General features: G+C 40.0%; 1 protein-coding gene across 7 annotated transcripts in view; it reads left to right on the top strand.

Annotated features, from left to right (window-relative positions):
- Nucleotides 1-12,303, top strand: part of LOC122563092 (solute carrier family 45 member 3) — a 138,316-nt gene extending 126,013 nt beyond the window's left edge. For all 7 annotated transcript variants that reach the window (XM_043716509.2, XM_087973505.1, XM_087973506.1 and 4 more), the window contains exons 4-5: nt 851-1,116; nt 3,693-12,303. In XM_043716509.2, the coding sequence (XP_043572444.1) occupies nt 851-1,116; nt 3,693-4,148 (722 nt within the window). In that variant the 3' untranslated portion in view covers nt 4,149-12,303. The remainder of the gene's footprint in view (nt 1-850; nt 1,117-3,692) is intronic.
- Nucleotides 12,304-25,313: the final 13,010 nt, after the last annotated feature.

Genomic DNA, 25,313 nt, shown 5'->3' with positions numbered 1-25,313 from the left:
TTGTATTGTATTATGGGTGATAAATATTGCCCTGTAGTCAGTGACACTCTCATCCCATGAACAAATAAAAATGTCAAAAGTACACACCATTATGGTGCTAGGTTACTGCTGTTACCCTGTAATGGTGGGAGTGAGCTCATGCGCAGGATCAGTGGGTAATAAAACCAGCATCTGAAGGTTCGCCATGATCCTGCTAGCAATTTCTGAGAAAAGGCAAAACCCCGTAAATGTCTGAGTTCCTCATGAACATGTACGTGAGCACGGACTGGAATTCATCAAAGGATTCATCTACCAGCAGAGCAATCTGGAAACTTGTAATTATTGATAGAGAAGAATCACTTGGAAAGTCTTTTTTGGAATATCTAGGATGGCTATAATCTCCAGGATTATGCAGTATTAGAGTTTAGTTGGTAACAGATGAAATCAAAATAACTGGTTGGAGAGAAAAATCCAAACCATGCTGCAGATTGTGAACTGTCAGGTTGGTCTCCAAGTATGTTTTATGAGTTTTTTTTGTAAATGCAAACCCACATCTTAAGACCATAAGACATTAGAACAAAATTAGGCTACTGAGCCCATCAAGTCTGCTCTGCCATTCAACGAGATTATGGCTGATCTGTAATCTTTACTTTCCTCCCTTTTCCTGATAACCCTTGACCCCTTTACTGATTAAAAGTCTGTCCACCTCAACCTTGAATACTGTTAATGGCACAGCCTCAGCAGCCTTCTGCAGTAAAGAATTCCAAGATCCATAATCCATTAAGAGAAGAAATTCCTCTTTGTCTCTGACTTAAATGTGTGACCACTTCCTCTGACCAAGACACTTTTTCTTTTATCTTCTTTCCTATAGGTGTTCGAATGGGCAGTATGGGTCTTTTCCTGCAGTGTGCATTCTCAATTTTTTGTTCAGCAATAATGGACAGACTGGTGAAGGGGTTTGGTACCAAAGTAGTTTACCTCGCCAGCATAGCATTTTTTACATTTTCTGCCTTCATCATGTGCCTTTCGAAGAGTGTGATCCTGGTGACAGTGATGTCTGCACTAACAGGGTTTACATATTCAACTCTACAGATTCTACCCTACACATTGAACTCCCTTTATCATAAGGAAAAACAGGTTTGTGAGCAATATTTTGTCAAACTACCACTTGAAGTTTACACATTAGTATTGTTGAACACCTTTTTTGTTTTCTTCAATTAAGTACGTTTAAGTAAGATGTGAGTCGAAAAGTGTGGTGCTGGCAAAGCACAGGAGGAGAATTGACATTTTGGGCATAAGCCCTTCATCAGAAGATTTCTGATGAAGGACTCATGACTGCAACGTTGACTCTCCTGCTCCTCTGATGCTGCCTGACCTGCTGTACTTTTCCAGTGCCACACTTTGAGACTCTGACCTACACCATCTGCAGTCCTCACTTTCTCCTAAATCAGATGTGAGTCTATTAATGGTAGAGAATACATGTTTTATTTTACAATTTACTGTTGTAGTTAATGATTCTTGTATGTTAAATCTTGCGTGAAATAGATTTATAAAGCCTACAGTATGTGCAGTTGTGATTATATTTACACTTTGGGTTGGTCATTCTTTCAAATGTGTAAAATATCTGAGCTCAGTAACTTAGAACTTGGTGAGTCCAAATGTCCCTCACAAATAGCAATTTTGTTCACATTTCCCTTACATCCAATGTGTGACATTTCACAAAATCTCTGTTGTATAGTATTCTAAATGTTAAAATACAACTTCATTTAAGAAGAATTGAGTTGACCTGTCCTTTATTGAAAACGTTAATTTTAGTTGGGATTATTTTTCTGTAATCTAACACAATCCCTGTATTTGTCATCTCATCATGTGGTTTAACTCTCATTATAGAATTGCCACTCCACCAAATAGTGTTTAATTAAAAGTCTATCTTTGATTTTGCACCATTTTGTATCAATCAAACCAGATGCTTCCCTTTGCAAAACAAACAGTTTTTCCTGCACGTACAATTGACTGAAGTTCTCTGCAGTATGAACCGGTGTGATTTTTAATTATTTTGTGCAAAGTGGATAAATTAGATATTGCTTGAAGATCAATTTTGGATCAATAACCCAGTGAAATTCATAGAGCATTCTCACTAAGCAGACAAAGGCTGGAAGTTGCTATTGCTACACTCTCTAAAGAGAAAGAAGTGTAACATTAGCAGACTTTAGAACAGTCTGATTGCCATATTCCGTACACTACATTGTGACCACTTCAGTATAACCTCTCAGAGAGCTGTGTATGAAGTTGATGCACAAGTCGTAGGTTAGAGTTTGGAGAATTAACACTAATTTCTTCTTCAAACAAAGTGCACTATTTATTCTTGAGATCAGCAGCTGTTTTAGTTCCATCCCCTGTTTGCTAACAGGGAGAGGACTTGAATCAGAGATTAAATTTCTTTGATTAACTGTAGTATATTTTTCAATTGAATGTGGATCTTAGTTATTTAATATATGCCTTGAAGTGATATGGACATGGAATATTGAAAATACTCTAAACAGTAGAATGCCCAGATTAGTACCAGCCAGGAGACGATCCAACTACAGATTATAGATTTTAGGTAATTTGTGGCCCCCAGTCAAATTATTGATTCTAATTTCAGGGAGATTATTCAATCATATAACTGGTAATGAGTATCAGGCAATCTTGTCTGCAAGAATGCTCCTAGGAATGAGATACTTCAGTAATGAAGATAGTTTGGAGAAGTTGGGACTGTTCTGCTTAAAGAGAAGGCTAAGAGGAAATTGGATCGATGTTTTTGAACTTGTGACGCGGCTGGTCAGAGTGGATGGGGAGAAACTGTCCCCAATCAGAAAAGGATTACAAACGAGAAGGGATAGATTTTGAAGCAATTTACAAAAGAAGCAAATGTGATGCGGGGTGAAAAATCTTTTTTTCTCACAATAGGTAAGTTAGCCTCTGGATTGCACTGCCTGGAGTTCAATTGAGTCATTCAGAATTGCATGAGATGATTATTTGAATGGCAGCAATATGCAGCATTACGAAGAAAAGGCAGGAGAATGGCACCAAGTTACCATGCTCACTTGGAGACTTAGTGCTGACACGATGGACTGAATGGCCTCCTTTGGCATCAGAGTAATTCTGTGACTCTGTCAATACGTGAAAACAGACAGCAGCAATTTGGATTTATATAGCACCTTTGACGTAGCAAAATAATTTAAAGTACTCCCAAGGATCATTATCAGATAAAATTAGGCATTGTCGGTTATTAGGATAGGTGGCGGATGATCAGAGTTTTTAAGAAATGTCAAAGAAAGCTGCAGACAGAGGTAGAGAGCTTTAGACAGAATATGCTTAGAGGTTAAACTGCTGAAGGTGTGACCACCAATCCTGGGCTGATTGATTAAAACCATCATGAAACGAGGGATGTAGATGTGGCTATAATTAATGAAGCACTAATTATAGGGAGGTTTATGACTCAAAAAGGTTATCAGAACTACAGAAAACAAGTTCACATTGTGGTACAAGCCCTTCAAGATGTCTTCTGAGGCATCCCGTCAGAAGCCATCTGCTACCTTTCTCTTTCAGGCATAGAGTGAGTTGAATTGACTTTCATTTTTGATTTCCAGTATTTGACACCTATCTGCTGTTGTACTCCATTGCTAATCTATGTTCTTATGCTTCTGTTCTATTCACCTTCCCGTTTTCAGGTATATTTTTGCAAGCACAAGTTTACTGAACTCGAAGATGGCAATTGCCAGATTGAGAAAAAGGCATCTTCGCAAAATGGAATCTTGAATCATAAGTCATATAATCAAAATGGAAATTTAATTACAACTGCTCCTCTACTGTCTTCCAAAGGTCCTCTGCCAGAGAGAAGCAGCATCTCTCAAAATCGTGGATCTCAGTGTGAGGTCATCATGCCTGCTGGATCTACTGACAGTGAACAATCTATGGGGAGAGGGATTTGCCTTGACCTAGCTATTCTGGACAGTGCCTTCCTTCTTTCTCAGGTCATTCCCTCACTACTCATGGGAACAATTGTTCAGTTTACACAGACAGTAACTGCTTACATGATCTCCGCGGCCTTCTTTGGGACGGTGGCTATTTATTTTGCAACCAAAATAGTTTTTGATAAAAATGATTTGGAAAAGTATTTAGTGTGATGTAATGAAGGGTTTCTGCTATGGGGTGGTGTAACAGTTGGAGGTGAGTGATATTGAGATCTATGGCAATATTATAAGCACAATAGTTGTCAATTAAGATCAGGATTCTTCAAAATTCTGAAGCACTCCTTGGTTCATTGATTATGCTATTGCTCGATAACTTTGAAGTCTGACATGAATCTATTTCACTGACTGGAGACCATATGGCTTCCATTTGGTGTCGATGCACAAACATCTGCTGCTTATCAACTCCTGATTTCTAAATGAATCCATTTATACACTTCAAAGCATCTAATCTATTTTACACCACCCTGATTTGGATTTTAAAGACATTTTAATTGCTGACCTGTGTAGTTTACAGAAAGCATTAAAGACTTGTTTCTTGATGTATCATCAAAAACAGTTTACTTATCCAAAATTTGAGTCTACAATTGTTCTTTTAAAAAAAAAAGGTACCAAAGCTTATATTCTGAGGATACAATTATGCTACTGTTCCACAAGACGGATGAAGGGAAAAGCTATTGGATTCCTACAGGCAAGCTCCGTCACTGCACACCATCAAACCACCTGATCTTAACTTTATTGCAGCCATACTCCAGATTCCAGCTGCATGGGTCATAAGGATGAGGGATGTTGTGGTCAATCTGACCCATCTGCCCATGGAATTAAACTCCTGCCCTCTCCTCCATGGTAGCGGGTAACTTGCCCAAGTGCAATATTGATGCCACTGGCATCTTCAAAGGCCTACATTGGGAACGGGTCCAAACGAATGTAGCAGTAAAAGAGGTGTATGCAAGTATTGAACTAAACGTCTGGTATTGGATTTTATCGGTGTGTGGGAAAGGGATGACAATGTTATTTTATTGCCTCCTATTTTAAACTCTTATTTAAGACAGTACCACATCCTCTAGGTGAACTTGGATACGCCTTTGCTTGGTGATTAAATTGTTTTGTTTGCACTTTGAACAGCAAGGTACTTTTTAATTCTTAGTGTTGTCAAATGGTGCATTGTGTTGACCCCTTGCCCACAGGTTTCATACCTTCATTTGCCAATGACTCTCAGATGTGTCATCCAGCAACTGCTTAGAAGGAAGAGTGAAAATAGAGGGGAAAGTAATCCCCAGCATCCCGTCATGCACCTCAGTCGACTTGTCGTGGGCAACATAACTGAAGGCATTACAACTGTAAGCCTAGGTCACCTTAGGAAAGGAGTTGGGAAGAAGGAGAGCAGAGAAACTACACTCTTTCTCCTTCACGTTTCTTTCTCTTGCAGAGGGTAAGATAAAAAGTTGCAGCAATAGCTTCTACTGACATGCATTTTTGTATCAGGCTTTTACCCCTATGTTCAATTACTCACTATCTGGAATGATCTCTGTAAGGTCCCAACCTTTTCCAAAGCCACAGGGCTGCTTCATCAGATTTGTGGCCTGGATATATCTTTCGCCTTGCTGATCTTCACCTTCAGAGCTATCTTCCTTTGATAGGTTTGTCCAGCCTGACAATCATTTTAGACTTCATGCACTTAGCGGGGTGATATCCCCTATCAACCAGACAAAACTGCGAACAGCCTCACTTAGTTTAGCTCATCAGCTAAAGTTAAGTACCAGGATGTGCCTGCTGATTTGCATTACCAGCTGCTTGGAGGCATGAATGAGAGTGGGGGATACTGCAGGACACAAATTCTGAACCAGAGTGTGCGGCTGACAACGACTGAGGTTCTTTCCTGTCCCAGAAACCCCCCATTTAACCCAGAAATTGAAACAATATATTGTTTTGATTGTGCAAACACCCTGAATTTACCTTGTCCATAACTCAAGACAGTCTTCGTGAACACGAGTTGTACTTTGAGCGAGGAGGATAAACAATTTGAGATGAAAAATCAGATGAAAGTTGATGAAAGTCCATGTTGATTAAAGAAAGTGTCCTGTTGATGTGCCAAATATCCTGAATGTTTAATCATTAATTGCATAATCGTAACACTATGCCATAATCTTCTGACTTGATTTATAAATCACTCCAATCTCGGCAGGGATTCATTGTCAGTAAAATGTGCTTTGCTTAACCATTTCTTCAGCTCTTTAATGCCATGGATAGGAGCATTGTTATAGTTCAGTGTATGGTTTGATTCTGGCACGTTACCGTAAATCCTCTGCGTGTACAACATCACGAAGCGCAAATTCGCCTATTCGCACTAAAAAAATAACAAAAATCAATGTCCGTGGGCAAAAATCCCATATCTGTAACATTTTTGCCATTTTTACCTACACTTGCTAATATAAGCAATCATGGAGGTTCTTGAGAACAGAATCCTCGTGGATACAGAGGAATGACGGTAGATGGTTTGAAACGGACCTAGTGCCCTAAACTGCAGACAGGGACATGCATCTTTGGAAAGATCAGCAATCCTCAACATTTAAAGCTTTGGAAGCTCAATTTTAGTTACAGCATTTCACTCTTGCGTTGCTTTTAGGACATAGATATGAAACCTTGGTGTTGACTGGTGTCACAATCCTGTGTACACTTTGTACACATTACAGTAGGCACTTCAGACAGAAATGTTTTCAAGGTATCAATGTCTGTATGATTGGTCTTTTAAACAAATATTGTCATTGTCCTCCTTCATGACCTGTGGTATACATTCCCTGTACACCAAGAGCACTCACTGCAGCCTCTGGTTGCAGGGTCAAGGATATTTTTGGTTAGATAGCAGGACTGCAATAATATTTTGTGCCCTAACCTAAATTTGATAATTCAATAATAGCAGAATCTGACATTCTTAAACACGGCATAATTCCATACTGTGTTACACTCCTCCACCTGACTGCTGTCCATTCTTTTATGAGCTTTCTAACCAGTCACTTTGCCTATTAGACCTTTGTGACCTCAACTTCTTCCTTCTTTGCTGAGGCTGTAGGTCATTTGATAAAATGCTCCACAAATCTAACAGGCCATTCTCAGAGGATAGGTTTGTGAAACCCTGCTGTGACGATCTCCAAGTCAGTGGGCCTCTGTCCCGATGGTCGGGCAAATGGCTAAGATGCCTGAAGAACTTACAAGAAGTGAAACAAAGTAGATTCCATTTTCATTTTTGTTGCTGTGCAAATACAATGCTTTGACAATTTAAGTGTTTCAACTGAGCTTGGATAGAAGTAAAGAACTTCCTTTTGTACTTCAGGACCATGAGCACTGTGATATGGCACCCCACTGCTGTTTTCTGTCACCGTCCTATTGGTAAATCATCCAGGGCTCTAACATTGTCTGTCTGAGCTGATGGCTTGGCCATTTATTGTCCTGCACCAGTAAGAAGGTTAATATTGAAAAATATCCTCAATATATGTGTGTGTTTCTGAATGTTATTAATCCACAAATTGTATATACATCTACATTAGTGTTTTAGTGTCTGTATCACTCACCTCTGGCTGACTTTAGGTCTCTAAATTGATTGCTACATTATAGAAAAGTATAATTCATTTGGGGAAAGAGGTATATTATTTTTGGTAGAAATAATAATTTTGCCTTAAAAAATCTATTTTTGTTAAAATTGCTGACCTTGCAACTGTTTAAAAAGTCTATGAATACTGTATTTATACTGTAGAGATATTTTGTACAGTGACAATTTATAATCCCTTATATAAAGGAACAGGAGTCCACAGGAATATGGAAGCTGCTGTATTTATCTCCATTGAGATCCAGTCGATGATCTGACTTTGTTTTGGTAACAATGTCTTCGCTTGGATCACAACTGAACAAAGGCCTTTTAGGAGAACCAGATCCATAGATGTTTACAACACAGAAGGAGGCCATTTGGCCCATCGTGTCTGTGCTGGATCTTTGCTGGACCAATCCAAAACTAATCCTACTGCCTTGCTGTGCATCTGTACGGAATTGCCTCTTCCTCTGCTTCATCTAATTAATTGACTTTTCCTGAAAAGGTGCAATGGTCTTTGCCTCAATTATTCCCTGTGGCAAAGTATTCCATACTCCAGTATAATCCTCTGCATTCCCTCTGTCAGACTTCTTAGTAAATCTCTTCTCATTCCGCTCTGCTCCAGTGGAAATAATTCAAATCTCCCCTAGATACCCATCACTGATTTTGAAACTTTGTTCCACCCCCTGACCTCTTCCTTGTTGCTGACTGCACATTTACTAAACCAGTGCATTCATTGCATTAAGTTATTGATGTTTAAGTTGTGAGCACTCTAACACTGGTGTTATTAAGATTCATGGCTTTACAAATATTCTCCTTGAGAAAAGGTGCATGTTATTTTATGGATCGGTTTAAGGTGAGGTAGAGTTCTGGAATGGTAGAAGCAATTCAGACCATTAATCTTCACAACTGGCTTTTCAACAACTTTACAGATGTGATGCATAGCTACAACAAAAAAAAAGTTCTGTTAAATGTAGTTTGCTGATCCTGACATTTCACTTTCCCTTTACTTTCATTCCATAAGCATTCGTGTTAATTCTTGGCCAATTCAGCTAGTTTTTTCAGTAATATGTAAAACAAGTCATGATTTTGGAGGTGCTGGTGTTGGACTGGGGTGTACAAAGTTAAAAATCACACAACAGCAGGTTTATTTGGAAGCACTAGCTTTCAGAGTGCTGCTCCTTCGTCAGGTGATTGTGGAGTATAAGATCGTAGGACACAGAATTTATTGCAAAAGTTTACTGTTTAGCTGAAATTAAAAATTGAAAAAGACCTGGATTGTTTATTAAGTATCTCATCTTTTAGAATGAACATGTTGGTTTCAGTTCTGTCATATGTAAATTCCAGAACTTTCTTAAAGTTACATTCGCAAATGAGCTTTAACAATAGGTGCCATGTTGGCCCAGAAATACAAAACAGAGCTTATGATGCGAACTGAAATTTCAGAGGAAACTCAGCAGGTCCGGCAGCATCTGTGGAGGTTCAGCACCTCCTTCCATGCCTTTTACGCACCCCCACAGCCCAGGTCTTGTCATGATGTGGATTGCTTTCAGCAGAGTAGTCCAATCTCAACTACTCATAGTTCCCATTATCACCCATTTAGCTACTCTTCTTTCCTGGCTTACTATCAGCAATCCCTTTGCCAATTTTCTCTCTCTTTCTCTTTCTCTCTCTCTCTCTCTCTCTCTCTTTCTCTCTCTCTCTCTCTCTCTCTCTCTCTCTTCCACATGCACACACACACACTTTGGGTTCCCTATCCACCCACTCCTTTGCCTCTCCATTGTCTGCCATCAGCGTAAGTACCATCTTTTCATAGCTGCTTCTCATTATGAAGATGGGTCTAGGATTTGAAACATGAGCCCTGCTTTCTCTCCACAGATGCAACCAGACCTGCTAAGTTTCTCCAGTAATTTCAGTTTTTTGTTACAATCTTGAATCCTTGTCTTTCACTTCTCTTTCTGTCCCCCATTCCCCCCTCCCCCCCTCCTTTGAGACCTGTAAAACATATGACCATGTTAGAAGAGGCAAGAAATAACTCAGGCTGGGTAATTTAGTGAGCCCGACACACAGGGAAGGTAGCACAGTAGAAAGATAATCCAAAACTCAGTATGAATCTGCAGAGGAGTTCAATCTCACCATGGCAGCTGGGGTATTTTAATTCAATCAATTAAATAAATCTGGAATAAAAGTACTAGTATCAGCTTTGGTGACTGTGAATCGTATTGTTGGAAAAACGTATCTGCCTCACCAACCTCTTTTAGGGAAAGGAACCTTATACTTAACCTTTTTACCTTTGTTGGATATGGCTTATATATGATTCATTCTTAACTGCCTTCCAGAGTGGCATAGTAACCAATTCACATGTATCAAACTGTCATTGTTGGGCATGATCAGAATAAGATAGCACTGTGGGAATCCCTTCACTACACAAATTACAGTTTTCAGGAAGGTACCCAATCATTTTCTCCTCCAGGGTAATAAGTGCCCATTTTGCCAGTAATTCTCCCATCTCTCAAATTAAGTAAAAGGATAAGGTGCTTGGAGCAACTCCTAAGTTCCATACTGACAAAGAAGCATTTCCTCTTGCCTGTTGACGATTTCAAGTGGATTTAATGTGCAACATCTCACTGTGTTTGTATTTTGCAGTTTTCATCCCACTTCCCTGCTCCCCCACCCCCTTTCCCTTCCCTTAAGACATGTCTAACAGATGCTCACTGCAATGGTCATCCTTTGATAGTTCATTGAAATGATTGTGTTTTTCATCTGATCTCCACTCTTCCTAGTACAGAGTGCAGAAACCACTTCTAGAGTCCTTAGTCCAGCTGGAGGCTTCCAAAAGGTCTGATGCAGCAATGGACACTGTCGAGCTCCCCTTTCCTCCACCCCAGAGGCCACTGCCACTCTCACAGGTCTTTCCACCATCTGTTCCCCCACTCTTTGCATTCTTTCACTCCCACTTTTACAGATCTCTTTCCCACCATACAACCTAAGCCCCTACCAAAACTGAATTTTCAGGCATCGAGATAGGATCACGCTGGGAAAAACTGATATTAATATTTGTGGCTTTAAAGTATGTTTTGCCAATAATTATACATTCCATTCTTGACTGAAGTACTGAAATCCTGGCCAGGATTTTACTGCAAACCTCATATTTCAAACTCAACTTAAGGGAGAATTTCCTGTAATGCTTTTCTGTGTTGACAAATCTTAAACCTAAACAAAGTTTATGGTAACACACTGATAAACCTGCCTGAGCTGTTGGAATTTCAATTTGGCTTAAGCGGATTGATGGTCTTACTGCTTTATTTTCAAAATAGCTTTTATATTGGGCTTGGGGATGTTATGGAGGAAGTGCTTTGGCTGCAACAGGAGTGAGTGGGTGGATGTGAGAGAGATGGAGACTAGAGATTGTCCTTGGCAGAGAGGTGATGGAGATGGAACAATCTGGTGATGGGGTTAATGGAAGGGAGTGCATTATGGATGTCAGAAGGTGCCAAAAAATAAGTGGCACTCCAGGAAAGGAAAGGTTTGGCAGGGAGCAGAGGTGAAGTAGACTGGCTAAAATGGCTTACGAGTGGGGTGGCAATTGAGTGTGATTGGGGGGGGGGGCAGTCAATAGATTAGCTTCTTATTTTCTCAACAGCCTTACTGAGCTGTGGTGTTTTCTGAGTAGCATGGATCAGTTAACAGCATTAGTGCAATCATACAGTATTACAAAGACAGATTATAAATAATATATACCATAGATCTAAAGCTTGCTTAAACTTTAATACACGATTAGACACTTTTATAAATCAAAGGGATGTGTTTTCAAGGTTTCTTGCTAATTCCAACAGCAATTAATATATTTTAATATTTATTCAATGAGTTTGAGTCTGAGCTGAGGTGTATAATGACACTAAAAATGTGAAGATTGGGTGTGTTCTGAGAATCCTGTAACTTTGAACAACTCCTTGCTGTTAAAGCTCAGCTCTGCCTACTTTGTGCTAACAATATGAGGTTTGATAGATTCAGTCATCTGGTTTTTAAACTTGTATATAAGTACATTTTTAGAAATGTTGCAAAGTAGTTTTATTTTTCTGCCATTGGAAAGGTTTTAAAAAATAATTTTTAAATGGACTGAAGAAACTGGATACATGAATGTATTCTTGAGGATATCAACATCCTTCATTTCTGACCAAAATACCTTAGTGCTGAAGACTTTATTCTACTAATTGGCTCTATTTGACTAAATGAAGTGATAAGATTGTAACCTTGGAGATTTCACCTTGATGCTTAATCAGTAACTATTTTGATCTCTGGTTTCTCCCATACTGTTCCAAATTAGATATGCAAATGGATGTGTAATGCAAATATCATTCTCCCTCTTTTAACTGTTGTTATCTCATTGTCTTCTCTGACTCTTGAGCTTTATCTATCCACACTCCTTTATTGCTGCAATTAAAATCAGAAACTACATGATCTTGGGTACTCAGACTTGTATCCCTCCACTCCCTGATATCCTCTCATGCTGCAAAATTTCAAATGCTTCATTGCTTTATTGATCATGGAGGTATTACTGGATAAGATCCTTTGTCTTTTTAAGAAGAGTGTGTGGTGTTCAGTGGTACAAAACGAGACATGAAGCACATGTCCAAACTTATGTTCTTCATTGTAAAACAGTAAGAGTTAATATATCACTCTCATCTTGTATAATTTTCCCATTGCAATAAATATACTTGTACCATGCTCAAAACAAATTTCCTTGCCTCAGTATTTGTTACTGTCACAGATTTTTAAAAACAAATCTCTGAACTAGGTGTTATGGACCGGGCCAAACCCCCTTAAAACATTTCAAGTAAGTAGCCCGAACCCTCACTTTAAGTAGGTGTACAGCGGATATTCCAGGAGTGATGCAGTTGGCCCAACCAGTTGGTTTTAAGCAAAACCAAATTTATTTGCAGGATTACCAAGCGAAGCACAAACATAAAAGAACAGAATATAGAATAACTTTATTTATCTGAAAATCCAACAGATTATCCCAATTTAAGCATGTTGCTTCAAATTCCTGCTGTTTCAAGTAAACACCCCTTGGTAAAAAAAGGTAAAATCAAACACAGGGTCTTACAGGTGAGAGAGAGAGATATGGCAAAGCAATTCAGCTTGGAACTCCTTCTTCCATGGAGCTGTTTCTTGGACCAGCAGCCTCAAAACTGACCGACTGCTTTCAATGAGCAGCCAGACTGCTAAAACCCAACCAAACCAGAGAAAAGCTGAGCTGGGAGAACTAGCCACTCCCCTTTCATTGTACAAGGGTTTTTTTAAACTTAAAAGCTTCTTCAGGTAGATCAACCCAGACATTTCGGAACCTGCGTCTTTACAACCTCTTTGAAAGAAAAACCAAGGACAACATAATCTTGTTATACAAGCAGCAGCATCACACAAGTGTAGTGAGAAAGCTTATCAAAGGATATAGATCAGTCAGAACATTGAATGGAGAAATGGCAGATGGAGTTTAATCCAGACAAGTGTGAGGTGATGCATTTTAGGAGGTCAAAGAGGAATGTATAAGAGTAAACAGCATATCCTCAGAAGCATTGACATGCAGAGTGATCTTGGGGTCCAGGTCCAAAGCTCCCTGAAAGTGGTAATGCAAGTGGATTAGGTGGCAAAGGAGGCATATGGCACACCTGCTTTCATTGATCGGGGTATTGCATATAAAACTTGATCAGTCATGTTGCAGTAGTATAAAGCTATAGTTGGGCCAGATTTGGAGTATTGTGTGCGGTTCTGGTCCCCACACTATAGGAAGGATGTGGAGACTTTGGAGAGGGTGAAAGGAGCTTTACCAGGATGTTATCTGGATAGGAGTGCATTATCTATAAGAAGAGGTTGGACTAACTTGGATGGTTTTCATAGAGTGTCGGATGCTGAGGGGAGGACCTCATTGAAGTGCATAAAATTATGAGAGGCATAGATAGGGTGGATAGTTGGAGTCTTTTTCCCAGGATGGAAATGTCAAATGCCAGGGGGCATAGGTATGAGGCAAAAAGGGGAAAAGTTTAAGGGAGATGTGTGAGGGAAGTTTTTTTTGCAAGGTAGTAGGTACCTGGTACATGCTGCCAGAGGAGGTGGTGGAAGCAGATATATTAGTAAATTTTAAGATGTATTTAGACAGATACGCAAACAAGCAGGGAATAGAACGATGTGGACTATGTTGCAGATGGGATTAATTTAGAATGGCATCGTGGTCGGCACAGACATGATGGGCTGAAGGGCCTGTTCCTGTCCTGTTCTATGTATAACCATAAAGTATCAAAACTTTGGTGCCTGAAGCAGCAGTCACAATGAAGAACCTTACAGCTGCTTGATAATAAGGTAAAAATTTACTGACGTGCTGCTTGCACGTTCCCACCACTACATCTCAATTCCTGAACACAATATCTGGTGATTCAAAGCAGAGCTGAGCCAGTCCACCAATTATTTCAGATAATCCTGTGCTTATCATTTCTAACTGGCAAAATTCTGAACAAAAACTTTTAACAGTTTGCACCATATTCTGTCTGGCACTTTCAGGAATAGAATCTGTTTAAGTAGGTTAAACCATCTTAAAAGCATGGAGGAATGCAATATGAATTGAGAGGCTCCATTCATATGGAGCACAGGGCCTCTACTGCAGATATTTGTAAAAGTGAATTCAATACTGAAACATTTATCAATTTGTAAACGTATCTTGCCTTTCTCAGAGATGTGTGTAATGTACTTTGGAACATCTGAAGGTTGTGAAAGCTGCTATCTATATGTAAGTCTCTGTCTTTTGTTAAAATACTGTGTTGTTTCTGCTTAGCCTGAGTCCAAGAGTATAATCATTTGTATTCATCACAGTTCCTGATACAGACTAAATGTGACAGCAGGCTGACTTACTAAATAATCAGATGACTGACTCAAAGGTATGAGCATCATACTATTATTGAAACATAAAGGTCGCTGAAAAATATTGTGAAAAGAATACAGGGAGAATTAGCCATTTGAAACTGGCGCAAAGGTAGAAGACAGAATGGTGGTGGAGGGTTGTTTTTCAGACTGGAGTGACACAAGGATCAGTGCTGGGTCCTCTACTTTTTGTCATTTACATAAATGATTTGGATGAGAGCATAAGAGGTACAGTTAGTAAGTTTACAGATGACACCAAAATTGGAGGTGTAGTGGACAGCGATTACAACAGGATCTTGACCAGATGGGCCAATGGGCTGAGAAGTGGCAGATGGAGTATAATTCAGATAAATGCGAGGTGCTCCATTTTGGGAAAGCAAATCTTAGCAGGACTTATACGCTTAATGGTAAGGTCCTAGGGAGTGTTGCTGAACAAAGAGACCTTGGAGTGCAGGTTCATAGCTCCTTAAAGTGGAGTCACAAGTAGATAGGATAGTGAAGAAGACATTTGGTATGCTTTCCTTTATTGGTCAGAGTATTGAGTACCGGAGTTGGGAGGTCATGTTGCGGCTGTATAGGACATTGGTTAGGCCACTGTTGGAATATTGCATGCAATTCTGGTCTCCTTCCTATTGGAAAGATGTTGTGAAACTTGAAAGGGTTCAGAAAAGATTTACAAGGATGTTGCCAGGGTTGGAGGACTTGAGCTATAGGGAGAGGCTGAACAGGCTGGGGCTGTTTTCCCTGGAGTGTCGGAGGCTAAGGGGTGACCTTATTGAGGTTTACAAAATTATGAGGGGCATGGATAGGGTCAGGGAGTCCAGAACTAGTGGGCATAGGTTTAGGGTGAGAGGGGAAAGATATAAAAGAGACCTAAGGGGCAACTTTTTCACACAGACAGTGGTACGTGTATGGAATGAGCTGCCAGAGGAAGTGGTGGAGGCTGGTACAATTGCAACATTTAAAAGGTATTTGGATGGGTATATGAATAGGAAGGGTTTGGAGGGATATGGGCCGGGTGCTGGCAGGTGGGATTAGATTGGATTGGGATATCTGGTTGGCATGGACGGGTTGGACTGAAGGGTCTGTTTCCATGATGTGCATCTCTAAGACTCTAAAATATCCACCCTGTCAATAAATGATGCAATTGTCACAATTTTTAGATTATGCATTTATACCAAAATTAGGAATAGGATTCAATTGTGCAAGCCTGTTGCTCCGTTTAGTGAGTTTTTGACTGGAGTCTGCTGGTGACACCCAACGAGTGAGCAGCTCAACGTCTGATCTCAGTGTTGCTCAAAAGTCTTAATTTCTGAAAAAAAAGTGTCTAAGTCTTGCCTGCAAAGTGAATAAATTCTAGCTAACCATTGTAATTCTAGGAGGAATTCAACTATTTCTAAGCTCCTTTGAAGGAAACTGCTGTACACAACCACCTGAAGAAATCTGATTATCAACATCTATTGCTGGCAGCTCCATCTTACGGGTTAGTTCAGTTTATATTTTCCATGATTTTGTCGATATTTTCAATGCATGATTGGAAATATAATACCATTGGAGATTGTAGATGGAAGTTGTTAAACTATATAAATGAGGATGGCACTGCTTCTGGTCAGTCAGAAATTTCAATATTGAGAAGGTGATAAATGGTGGAGGCCAATGTACATCACCATTACTGGGATTGGGGTTTGGATGCAATGTGCTTTGTAGATTAGTTGGATGATAGGTAAACAGATATAACTCTGCATGTAATTTGAGGTAACAGCATTGCATTCTCTGCAGATATGCCACAGTAAATATTGGTGGAGAAAAAATGCTCAATGTAAAGATTATTTGCTAATTATCTCTAAAACTCCACTTAGCTCTATTTTTATTGCCAAAAATATTGTGCTTAAATGGGAGGTGACTAAATTAGGAGATAGGTGACTGGCTATGGATGTTGTTTGTATGAACTTCCAGCAGGCATTTGTCCCACATAAACGAATGCTAACTAAAATATGAAACTGAGGGTAAATTAGTGACACGACTGGGAAGGTAGTTGAGTGGCAGGTGACAAAAAGTAGGGTAAGTCAGTACTCAAACTGGCAGGATGTGACCTGCAGTGTCCCACGTGAATCTGTGTTCGAGCCTTAATTAGAAGTGTGAGAGGAGGGGGTGGGTAGGTGGGTGGTGGAGGCGGAGGGTGTGGGGGAGTATGTGGTGGGTGGGTGGGTGGGTGGAGTGGGGACGGGGTTTGGTTCAGGTGCATTGATCTTTAAAATGTCTTGAACAGGTGCATTAAAATAATCAAGCAAGCTCATGGAAAGCTGACTGTTTATATCTGGAGGATTGGAGGATGAGTACACAGGAGTTATGCTGCAGTGATACAAAACTCAGTAGACCCCATTTGGAGTATTATGAGCAGATCTCGATGCCACCCTAGGAACAGTATAATGACCTGGGAGGGAGTAAAACCAAGGTTTAAAATATGATACCTGGACTTCACAGGTTAAGTTATGAGAAGAGATTGCACAACTTAGGTCTGTTTTCCTCAAGAATTTAGAAGTTTAAGGTGTGATCTGCTCGAAGCCTTCAGGATATTAGCAAGAAAAGGCAGGGTAGATAAAGATAAACTGTATCCAATGTTTGGGGAGTTTAGAACTGGGGACATAGTTTGAGAATTAGGGCCTAACTATTCAGGAGAGATGTTAGGAAGCACTTCTAAGTAGTGGATGTTTGGAGCTCTCTTCCACAAGCATTAAAGCAGCATGGTGGCTCAGTGGTTAGCACTGCTGCCTCGCAGCACCAGGGTCCCTGGTTTGATTCCAGCCTCGGGCAACTGTCTGTGTGGAGTTTGCACATTCTCCCCATGTCTGCGTGGGTTTCCTCCCACAGTCCAAAAATGTGCAGGTCAGGTGAATTGGCCATGATAAATTGCCCATAGTGTTTGGTGCATTAGTCAGAGGGAAATGGGTCTGGGTGGGTTACTCTTCAGAGGGTCGGTGTGGACTGGTTGGGCTGAAGGGCCTGTTTCCACACTGTAGGGAATGGAATCTGATTAATGAATGCTGGATTAGTTCTTAATTTAAATCTGAGACAAATACATTTTTGTTCAGCAAAGGTATTAAGGGATATAGGCCAAACGCAGGTATATAGATTTAGGCCCAATATGCCATAATCTCATTGAAAGGTGGAACAGGCTCAAGGGTCTGAATGTTCCTATATGTTACGTTGCCATTTGCTTCCTATGTCCATCTTAGCACTTATAAAGCCCTCCCACGATTGTTTCTTTAGTTTGATTGGGATTCCACTTTATAACTTGCCTACTTTAATTAAAGAGAAGAAAAACGAAGTGCTGGAGAAACTCAGCAGTTCTGTCAGCATCTGTGGTGTGAGAAATTATGTTAACATTTAGAGTCTAATATGGCTCTTCTACAAAACCTTATTAGGGGAGTCAGGCTGTCAATGGCATTCCTGATGAAGGGCTTATGCCCGAAACGTTGAGTCTCCTGCTCCTCGAATTCTGCTTGACCTGGGGTACTTTTCCAGCACCACACTTTTCGACTCTGATCTCAGGAATCTGCAGTCCTCACATTTTCCCAGGCTGTCAGTGGCATATTGTTCAGTACATTTTCAATCTGATAAAGGACAGAATTTATGCAATATTTTAATTTTTATTGCAGATACAATAATATCACCTTACTCCCATGATCGGCTATACCCTGCACGTTTCCATTTGCCAAGTTTTGATATGCACCAGAACGGATTGGCCAGTGGGGCTAATAAAACTAGGTTTTGCTGTCAATGGCCAGTTCAACCACAGTGAATGGCTACCTTGAGGTGCAGGTTGCAAGCACATCTTGCTACTGTGAATATGTGCAAGTACGTCTTGGATCTGAAACCCTGCTTCGTGTCAGGCATTCATTCCTCACATGGAGAGAGATCGCAAATGGGAATAATATATGGGCATTTAAAACAAAGAAACTCAATGTTTAGTCTTATCCTTGTAAACATTGTAATTATTTCTATCACCTACAAGGTTTCCCAAAGGAATGCTCATCCTCATTTCTGCTGGAAAACCAAATAAATCGTAAGAATTCCAACAGTGTAGGATGAGGCCATTTGGCCCATCATGTCCACACCGCATCAAGAACATGCAAACTCTACACAGTCGCCCAAGGCTGGAATTGAACCTGGGTCCGTGGCACTGTGAGGCAGCTGTGCTAACTGTTGAGCCACTGGGCCACCTTCAAACAGAGTGACAGCGGTGGGATCAATTTTCCTTGTGCTGAATCCCTCAATTGTGATTTGTCGTCCAAAATAAAACTTTGCAGCATAATTATCCAGAGACTAAGGGAGTATTTCAATTTTGCTGCAATTGAATTATTTTCTAAGCTGCTAGCAACATATATGCCTTTGCTAATGGCTAATTTTAAACAATTATGCCTGTGCTTGAAAGAAAGGATCACCATCCCATGGATTTAAGGGCCTGTGCTGCAGGTTTAGTGTTGTGATGAAGGAGTAACATTTGCCATTCATCACACTGACAACTGCACTTGCACTTTTTGTGGGATTTCATGACAATTTATTAACCAGTTTCAACAGCCCGCCCTCAATGAGGGACCTGGATTGTTATGTTAATAGAGCAAACAATAGTGCATTTCTTCATTCAGTACTTCACTTCTGCATTTTAACTGAGCATGGCAAGCATCAGCAGTTGCTGTCTGATTTACTCCTTCGTAACTATGAGAGCTCTTAACTCCATTATTATTCCTATTGAAAAATCAGGGGTGATGTTTGAGAGGCTTCAAGTCCAACCCCATCACGAAATTTCTTTTTTTGATCTGCATCTTAGCTTGTGGTCAGCAAATCCTAATCATGCACAGAAACATCAACATTGAGAACTTTTCTATTGCAACAAATTACCGATTTCATTTGTACATTTTGCGTTTTTAACAGCTGAGATCGGGCGAGCTGAAACACATTGGAACATGCAGTTTGAAGGTGATGTTCATTCAAAGGTCCAGACATCTCCACTGAGTTAGAAAGAAGACATGGCAGTGTTTTGTTACAGATAGGTGAAGAGAAACTCTTAGCTCCCCTCTTTCTCATTTCAGTCGGTTCCAACACACTTTATTCGTGCACGGCTGTCATACTGCAATTGTAACCTAACTACAAAAGAGCTCAACTCCAAAAATGAGGTAAGAATGACATTAAGGCCACATTTTGAGTCACAGAGTCATGCAGGAATACAGCATGGAAACAGGCCCTTCAGCCCAAACTGGTCCATGCTGACCCTGGTGCTCACTTAGCTAGTTCCAATTGCCTGCATTTAATCCATATCCCTTTAAACTCTTCCCATCCATGTATCTATCCAAATGATTTTAAATGCTGCAATTGTACCTGCCTCAATCACTTTCTCTGGCAGTCCATTCCATATACGCATCACTCTCTGTGTGAAGAGGTTGCCCCTTGGGTCCTTCTTAAACCTTTCCCCTCTCACCATAAACATATGCTCTCTAGTTTTCAGTTCTCAATACCTTGGAAAAAGACTTCAGAATAACCTCTATTATCCGAACATCAATTATTCAAATAAGAGCTCAAGGTGCCATAAAAACGATATCAATTATCAGAACAATTTCTTATCGAACTCTGTCATCCAAACAAAATACTCCTCACCCATCTCATTCGGATAATTGAGGTTGTTCTCTATAAGCATTCATCCTTTCTATGCCTCTCGTGATTTTATACACCTCAATCTGACTGAGTGAAGCATCCAGGAGCCCTAGCAAAACTAAGTTCAAGGAATCGTCTTACTATTTAGAGTCAAACCTGGTACAAAGAAAGATGGTTGTGATTGTTGGATGTCAGCCATCTCAATCGCTGCAGGAGTTCCTCAGGGTAATGTCCTAGGGCAAACCATCTTCAGCTGCTTCATCAATAATCTTCCTTCCATCATAATGTCACAAATGGGGATGTTCACTGACAATTGCACAATGTTCACCTTTCATGACTCTTCAGATATCCAAGCAGTCTATTTCCAAATGCAGCAAGACTTGGACAAGATTCAGGCTTGGACTGAGAAGTGAGAAGTGACATTTGTGTCGAGAGTGAAATTTGAACTCAATAAAAAATCTGATTTTAAAAACCCGCGATCATAATCATCATCGATTGTCATAGATACACATCTGATTTACTAAATGTGCTTTAGGGAAGGAAATCTTTCATTCTTATCTGCTCTGACCTGCATGTGACTCCCAGACTCAGAGGTTTAATTGACTCTTTACTGCCCTCTGAGTTGGCCACTCTGCCCAGAGCAATTGGCGATGGGGAACAAATGCTGGACCAGCCACTGGCACCCACGTTCCATTAATAAATTAAAACCATGTAGGAAGCTGGTAATGTTGGCCAATTCAGATAACCAAGTAATCACTGCCTTACAGCTGTCAGCAATTGAGGAAAGCTTGTAGCAAACCAATGGACACAGATTGAAGATATTCCTGAGCATATACCAAAGTCAGAGTTTTCCTGCTTGACCATTAGGTAGAGCAATTGGGGTAACAGGGCAAGTCCATCGTTGTGGGGAATGGAATGATTAACCCATAAAGACCGATCCATCCCATCCCACATATGGAAGTTCAATGCAATCAGCCATAATTTCTGGGGACTGGTTAGCTCAGTTGGTTGGATGGCTGATTTGCAATGCAGAGTAACGTCAATAGCATGGGTTCATCTCCTTCACCAGCTGAGGTTACCATGAAGGACACTCCTTCTCAAGCGGCACATGAGGTACAACAACCCTCTGAAACCACCACCAGTCATCTCTCCAAGGAGAAGATAGCCTTTTAAAATGAGTTCAAGGCTCTAAATGAAGGATGAGACTGCATAGAATGGAACAAACAAGGATAATAGGAAAGGAATTCAAAACTCAAAACAAAAGCTTCCCTGAAAGCAAGAATGAATCATTCAATAATAAATTGTCTTTAAAATTTGACAGGAATGGAAACAAATGCGATGCTTAAAACTTATCTTGTTATTCATCCAAGCAAAATAATAAGGGTAATAATTCATCAGGTCAAATCTGTTCCTTCTTCGGAGGAGCATTGAATGTTGAGGTGGCCACAACATAATTGGGAGTGCAAAGGGTCAAGTTCACTCGAGTTGAGAATGAAATATTTGCTCATCTTGTTTTTGGCTGGCAATGAAACCAGTGACTTTGGAGCCTCTGATTTTATTACCTAATGCTATCATGTCACAAATTGTTATTCTATATGATTTTCCATTGCTCCTGTGCAGGGCTCTGTAACTTGCGACTCATTAAGGACACATACAGCTCCCTACTTTGATCGATGAACTTATACGGATGGTAATTAAATGCCTTTGATTTGTTAAACATTTCCTCATGAGCAATGTATCATTCAATTCACATTTTGTTTTGTTTGCAAAGTCTTTAAAATGTTGTTGAAAAGTGTCTCTGACTTGTTTTCCATTTTTGTTATCAACATTTGAGTAACAGTGTGGCAATTTTCAAGATACAAGCTGACATCTGCTACGAAAACAAATTGCTGGAGAAACTCAGCATCCATGGAGGGAAAGCAGAGTGAACATTTTTCAAATCCAGTGAAAGAAAGGTCGCAGGATCCAGAAAATGTTGACTCTGCTTTCTCTGCACAAATGCTGCCAGACCTGCTGAGTTTCTCCAGCGATTTTGTTTTTTGTTCCAGATTTCCAATATCTGCAGTTCTTTGCTTTTTGCTAAATCTTCTGTGTTGTGTTCTTGTCCCATGCTGGGAGTTTACCCACCTCCTGAGCCACCTGGAGGTATGTAATAACATCTTCAAACAGATTCATGAGAAAATATCTAGATCTTCAGCTGTGGGTTGGAATCTCTATTTGTGACCCAGATCGAATGAAAGGTTACCTTCTTGCATTTGTATGATTTTTTTTCAGACACAATTTCTGATGCAGGATCCATTCCACAGACACGATGCAGTAAACCATGCGGGCAGCAGCAGAGTGAATCTTTGAAGATGCCATGCATTGTTTTCACAACAATGGATCAACTATTATACTGTAAATACAGAGTAGATGCCCCAAAGCCTTTTTGCCAAGCTACTAAGAGAAGGTAAGTGGGTGAGGGGTAAAGGTGCCAGGAATAACCTCCAATTTTCCCTCATTATATTCCATCTGCTAAATTTTCACTCAGCCTGCCTGTATCCTTTTGTAGATTCTTTGTGTAATTGTCATCACCTCTGTCATCCAGAAATTTGGTATTAGCACATTATGGGGATTGTTGCAGGAATTTGGAACAGCATTCTTAACTTGGGAATAATCTGTTGAGTTTTCAGAAAGGTTAAGTTATTTGGTATTCAGTTCTCTTTTGTTTGTGTTTCATTCGGTAATCTTGTAAATAAATCCTGGTTTGACCAGCTGCAATATCTCCTGGAATATCCACTTTCCACCTACTTGCAGCAACTCAAAAGGTTAGGGTTCAGGCTACTTGCTTCAAATGTTTTGAGGGGCTCTGCCCTGGTCCATAACAATCTGAAGTTTCTGCTCTAAGCCACTCGCACCCTGACTTGGCGCTAAAACCCATCCACACCGGACTTTTCGGAACCGCTGCTTTTACAACCTCGCTGAAAAAAGAAGCCAAGGATAGCATAACCTTGTTAAAGGAGCTGCATCATCACAAGATGGTGGTGCACCCATGTATTTGCAACCCTGTGCTTCTTGATGGTAGAGATTATGGATTTGGAAAAGGAGCCTTAGTTCAATTCAGCCAAGCATCTTGTAATGGCATATTCTGGGAATAGTCCAGCATATATATATATATACACACACATACACATACACAAATACATATACATTGGGGAGTCGAGAGGCAAGTTACTTGCTGCAAGCTTCTAGCCTCTCAGCTGCTCTTGTAGCCACAGTACTGAGATAGCTAGTCCACTTTTGTTTCTGGTCAATAGTAACCCATAAATGTTGATGGTGAGGGGGCTTCAGTGATGGCAATGCCATTGAATGTCAAGGGGTGGCAGTTAAAGTGTCTTTTTTTAGAGATAGTCATTGCCTCGTACTTGGGTGCTGTCAAACTTGCTTACCACTTGCTTGCCCAAATCTGGGTATTGTTGAGTCTGGCTACATTTGAAAATGGATTGCTTTACTATCTGAGGTGCTGTGGATGTTGCTGAATATTATGCAATTATTAGTGAACGTTCACACTTTTGACCTTATGGTGAAGGGAAGGTCAATGATGAATCCCTGAAGATGGTTGGACATAGGACACTACCCTGAGTGTCCAGTCACCCGCAGAGATTGGCCTGGAGGTGAGATGACTCTCAGCCAACAATCACAACCATCTTCCTTTGTGCCAGGTATGGTTCCAATCAATGGAGAGCTTTCCTCTGATTCCCACTGATTCTAGTTTTGCTAGAGCTCCTTAACACCACATTTAGCCTTCATTTCAAGGCTGTCACTTTCACCTTCTCTTTGGAATTTCTGGATTGTTCTGTTTTCCTGATACTGGATACTAGTCCCTAGGAGCAATAGTTTATTTTCTCTCCATTTATTATACTGCACTGAACTGTTAACATCACCATCCCCCTCTTCCCTGTCCGTCACCCTCCCAGCTCTTTAAATCACTTTGTAAAACTTTAATAAAATGTGTGGAAACAAAACAGTATCTTGGACTACAACCCCAAGCTTTCAAAAGAAATCCTAAAGTGACTATTTAGGTGCAAATTACTTCAGATGCTGGAATCTGTACTGAAAACAGCAAATGCTGGAGTTGTTTTCACCTAAAATGACAAACTCTGTCCCTTTCTTAATACACAACATGCAAAATATAATTTGAATTTAGTTATATATTGACCTTGACTTTTCAGGGTATTGTATTTTTTTCACTAATTTTAAAAATTGCTCTCCTTGCTATTAAGGTTTCTGACTCATGGTCAAGTGAGTTATTATTAAGTAGAGACAAGATCATGATGGTGATAAATGTTTCCTCTCAATTTCTGTGCAAAGTAATTCTTGGTTAAGAATAGACCACGAACATATTTTGCACTGGCTATGCAATGTCTATGCCCAAGATTAAGTGCACCCTCTAGTGGCCAGTCAATGTTTTAAATACTCTAATTTTACATTAAATTGTATTGCAAACTTGAACATGGATTGAGATTAATATATGTCATGACACTAATGCTCAAAAATCCTGTGTAGATAGTACATCGTTCTTTGAGAATTTGTTCTTTAGACAGAGATATTGAAGCTAGGGAAAATGGTTCAGTATTAGCAATCACTGTCTCAAGTTGCTGTCTATGGCCTTATTTGGGAATGGGTTGACTCCACAGGTAGAATCTCGATAAATCACTATACTTGCATGTATGAACTCCCACAAACATGTACATTGGAAAATGTACGCATTGTGATGTGTGCACTTTTAGATAAAGTGAATAGAGGGAATCTCATTCAGAAAGAATAAAGAATTAGTGATATATTTCCTTCCTTACCAACATACCTCCCCCTTCCCTCTATTAAAACCTGACTAGAAAAAGAGAATTGAGAGATCGTTTGGTGCATAAAGTTATCATAGATTTATTTCCTTGTTGAATTTAATAATTCATCTTTAGATACCTGTAGGCTGTTAAAAGGTGAACTTAATGTTTTCATGCCAATTTCAAAGTTAAGCCTGCAGCAGAGATTATAGCAGTAACCAAATGTGATTAATTGTTCCAGCCACTAAATGAAGTGTATGCCATTATAATTACTTTGTGAAACTGGGTCATGTACAGCCTGATAAATGAACTGGCTGGGACTGAAGGATCCTTTTTCAGCTTTCAAAACGCTCA

Source organism: Chiloscyllium plagiosum, unplaced genomic scaffold (genome assembly GCF_037043375.1).
Source record: "Chiloscyllium plagiosum isolate Xiang-an unplaced genomic scaffold, Cpla_swu_hap1 HiC_scaffold_26, whole genome shotgun sequence".
In the NCBI taxonomy this organism is placed as follows: Eukaryota; Metazoa; Chordata; class Chondrichthyes; order Orectolobiformes; family Hemiscylliidae; genus Chiloscyllium; species Chiloscyllium plagiosum.
Note: the sequence above shows the minus strand (reverse complement) of the source record. Positions and strands in the feature narration are given on the sequence as shown.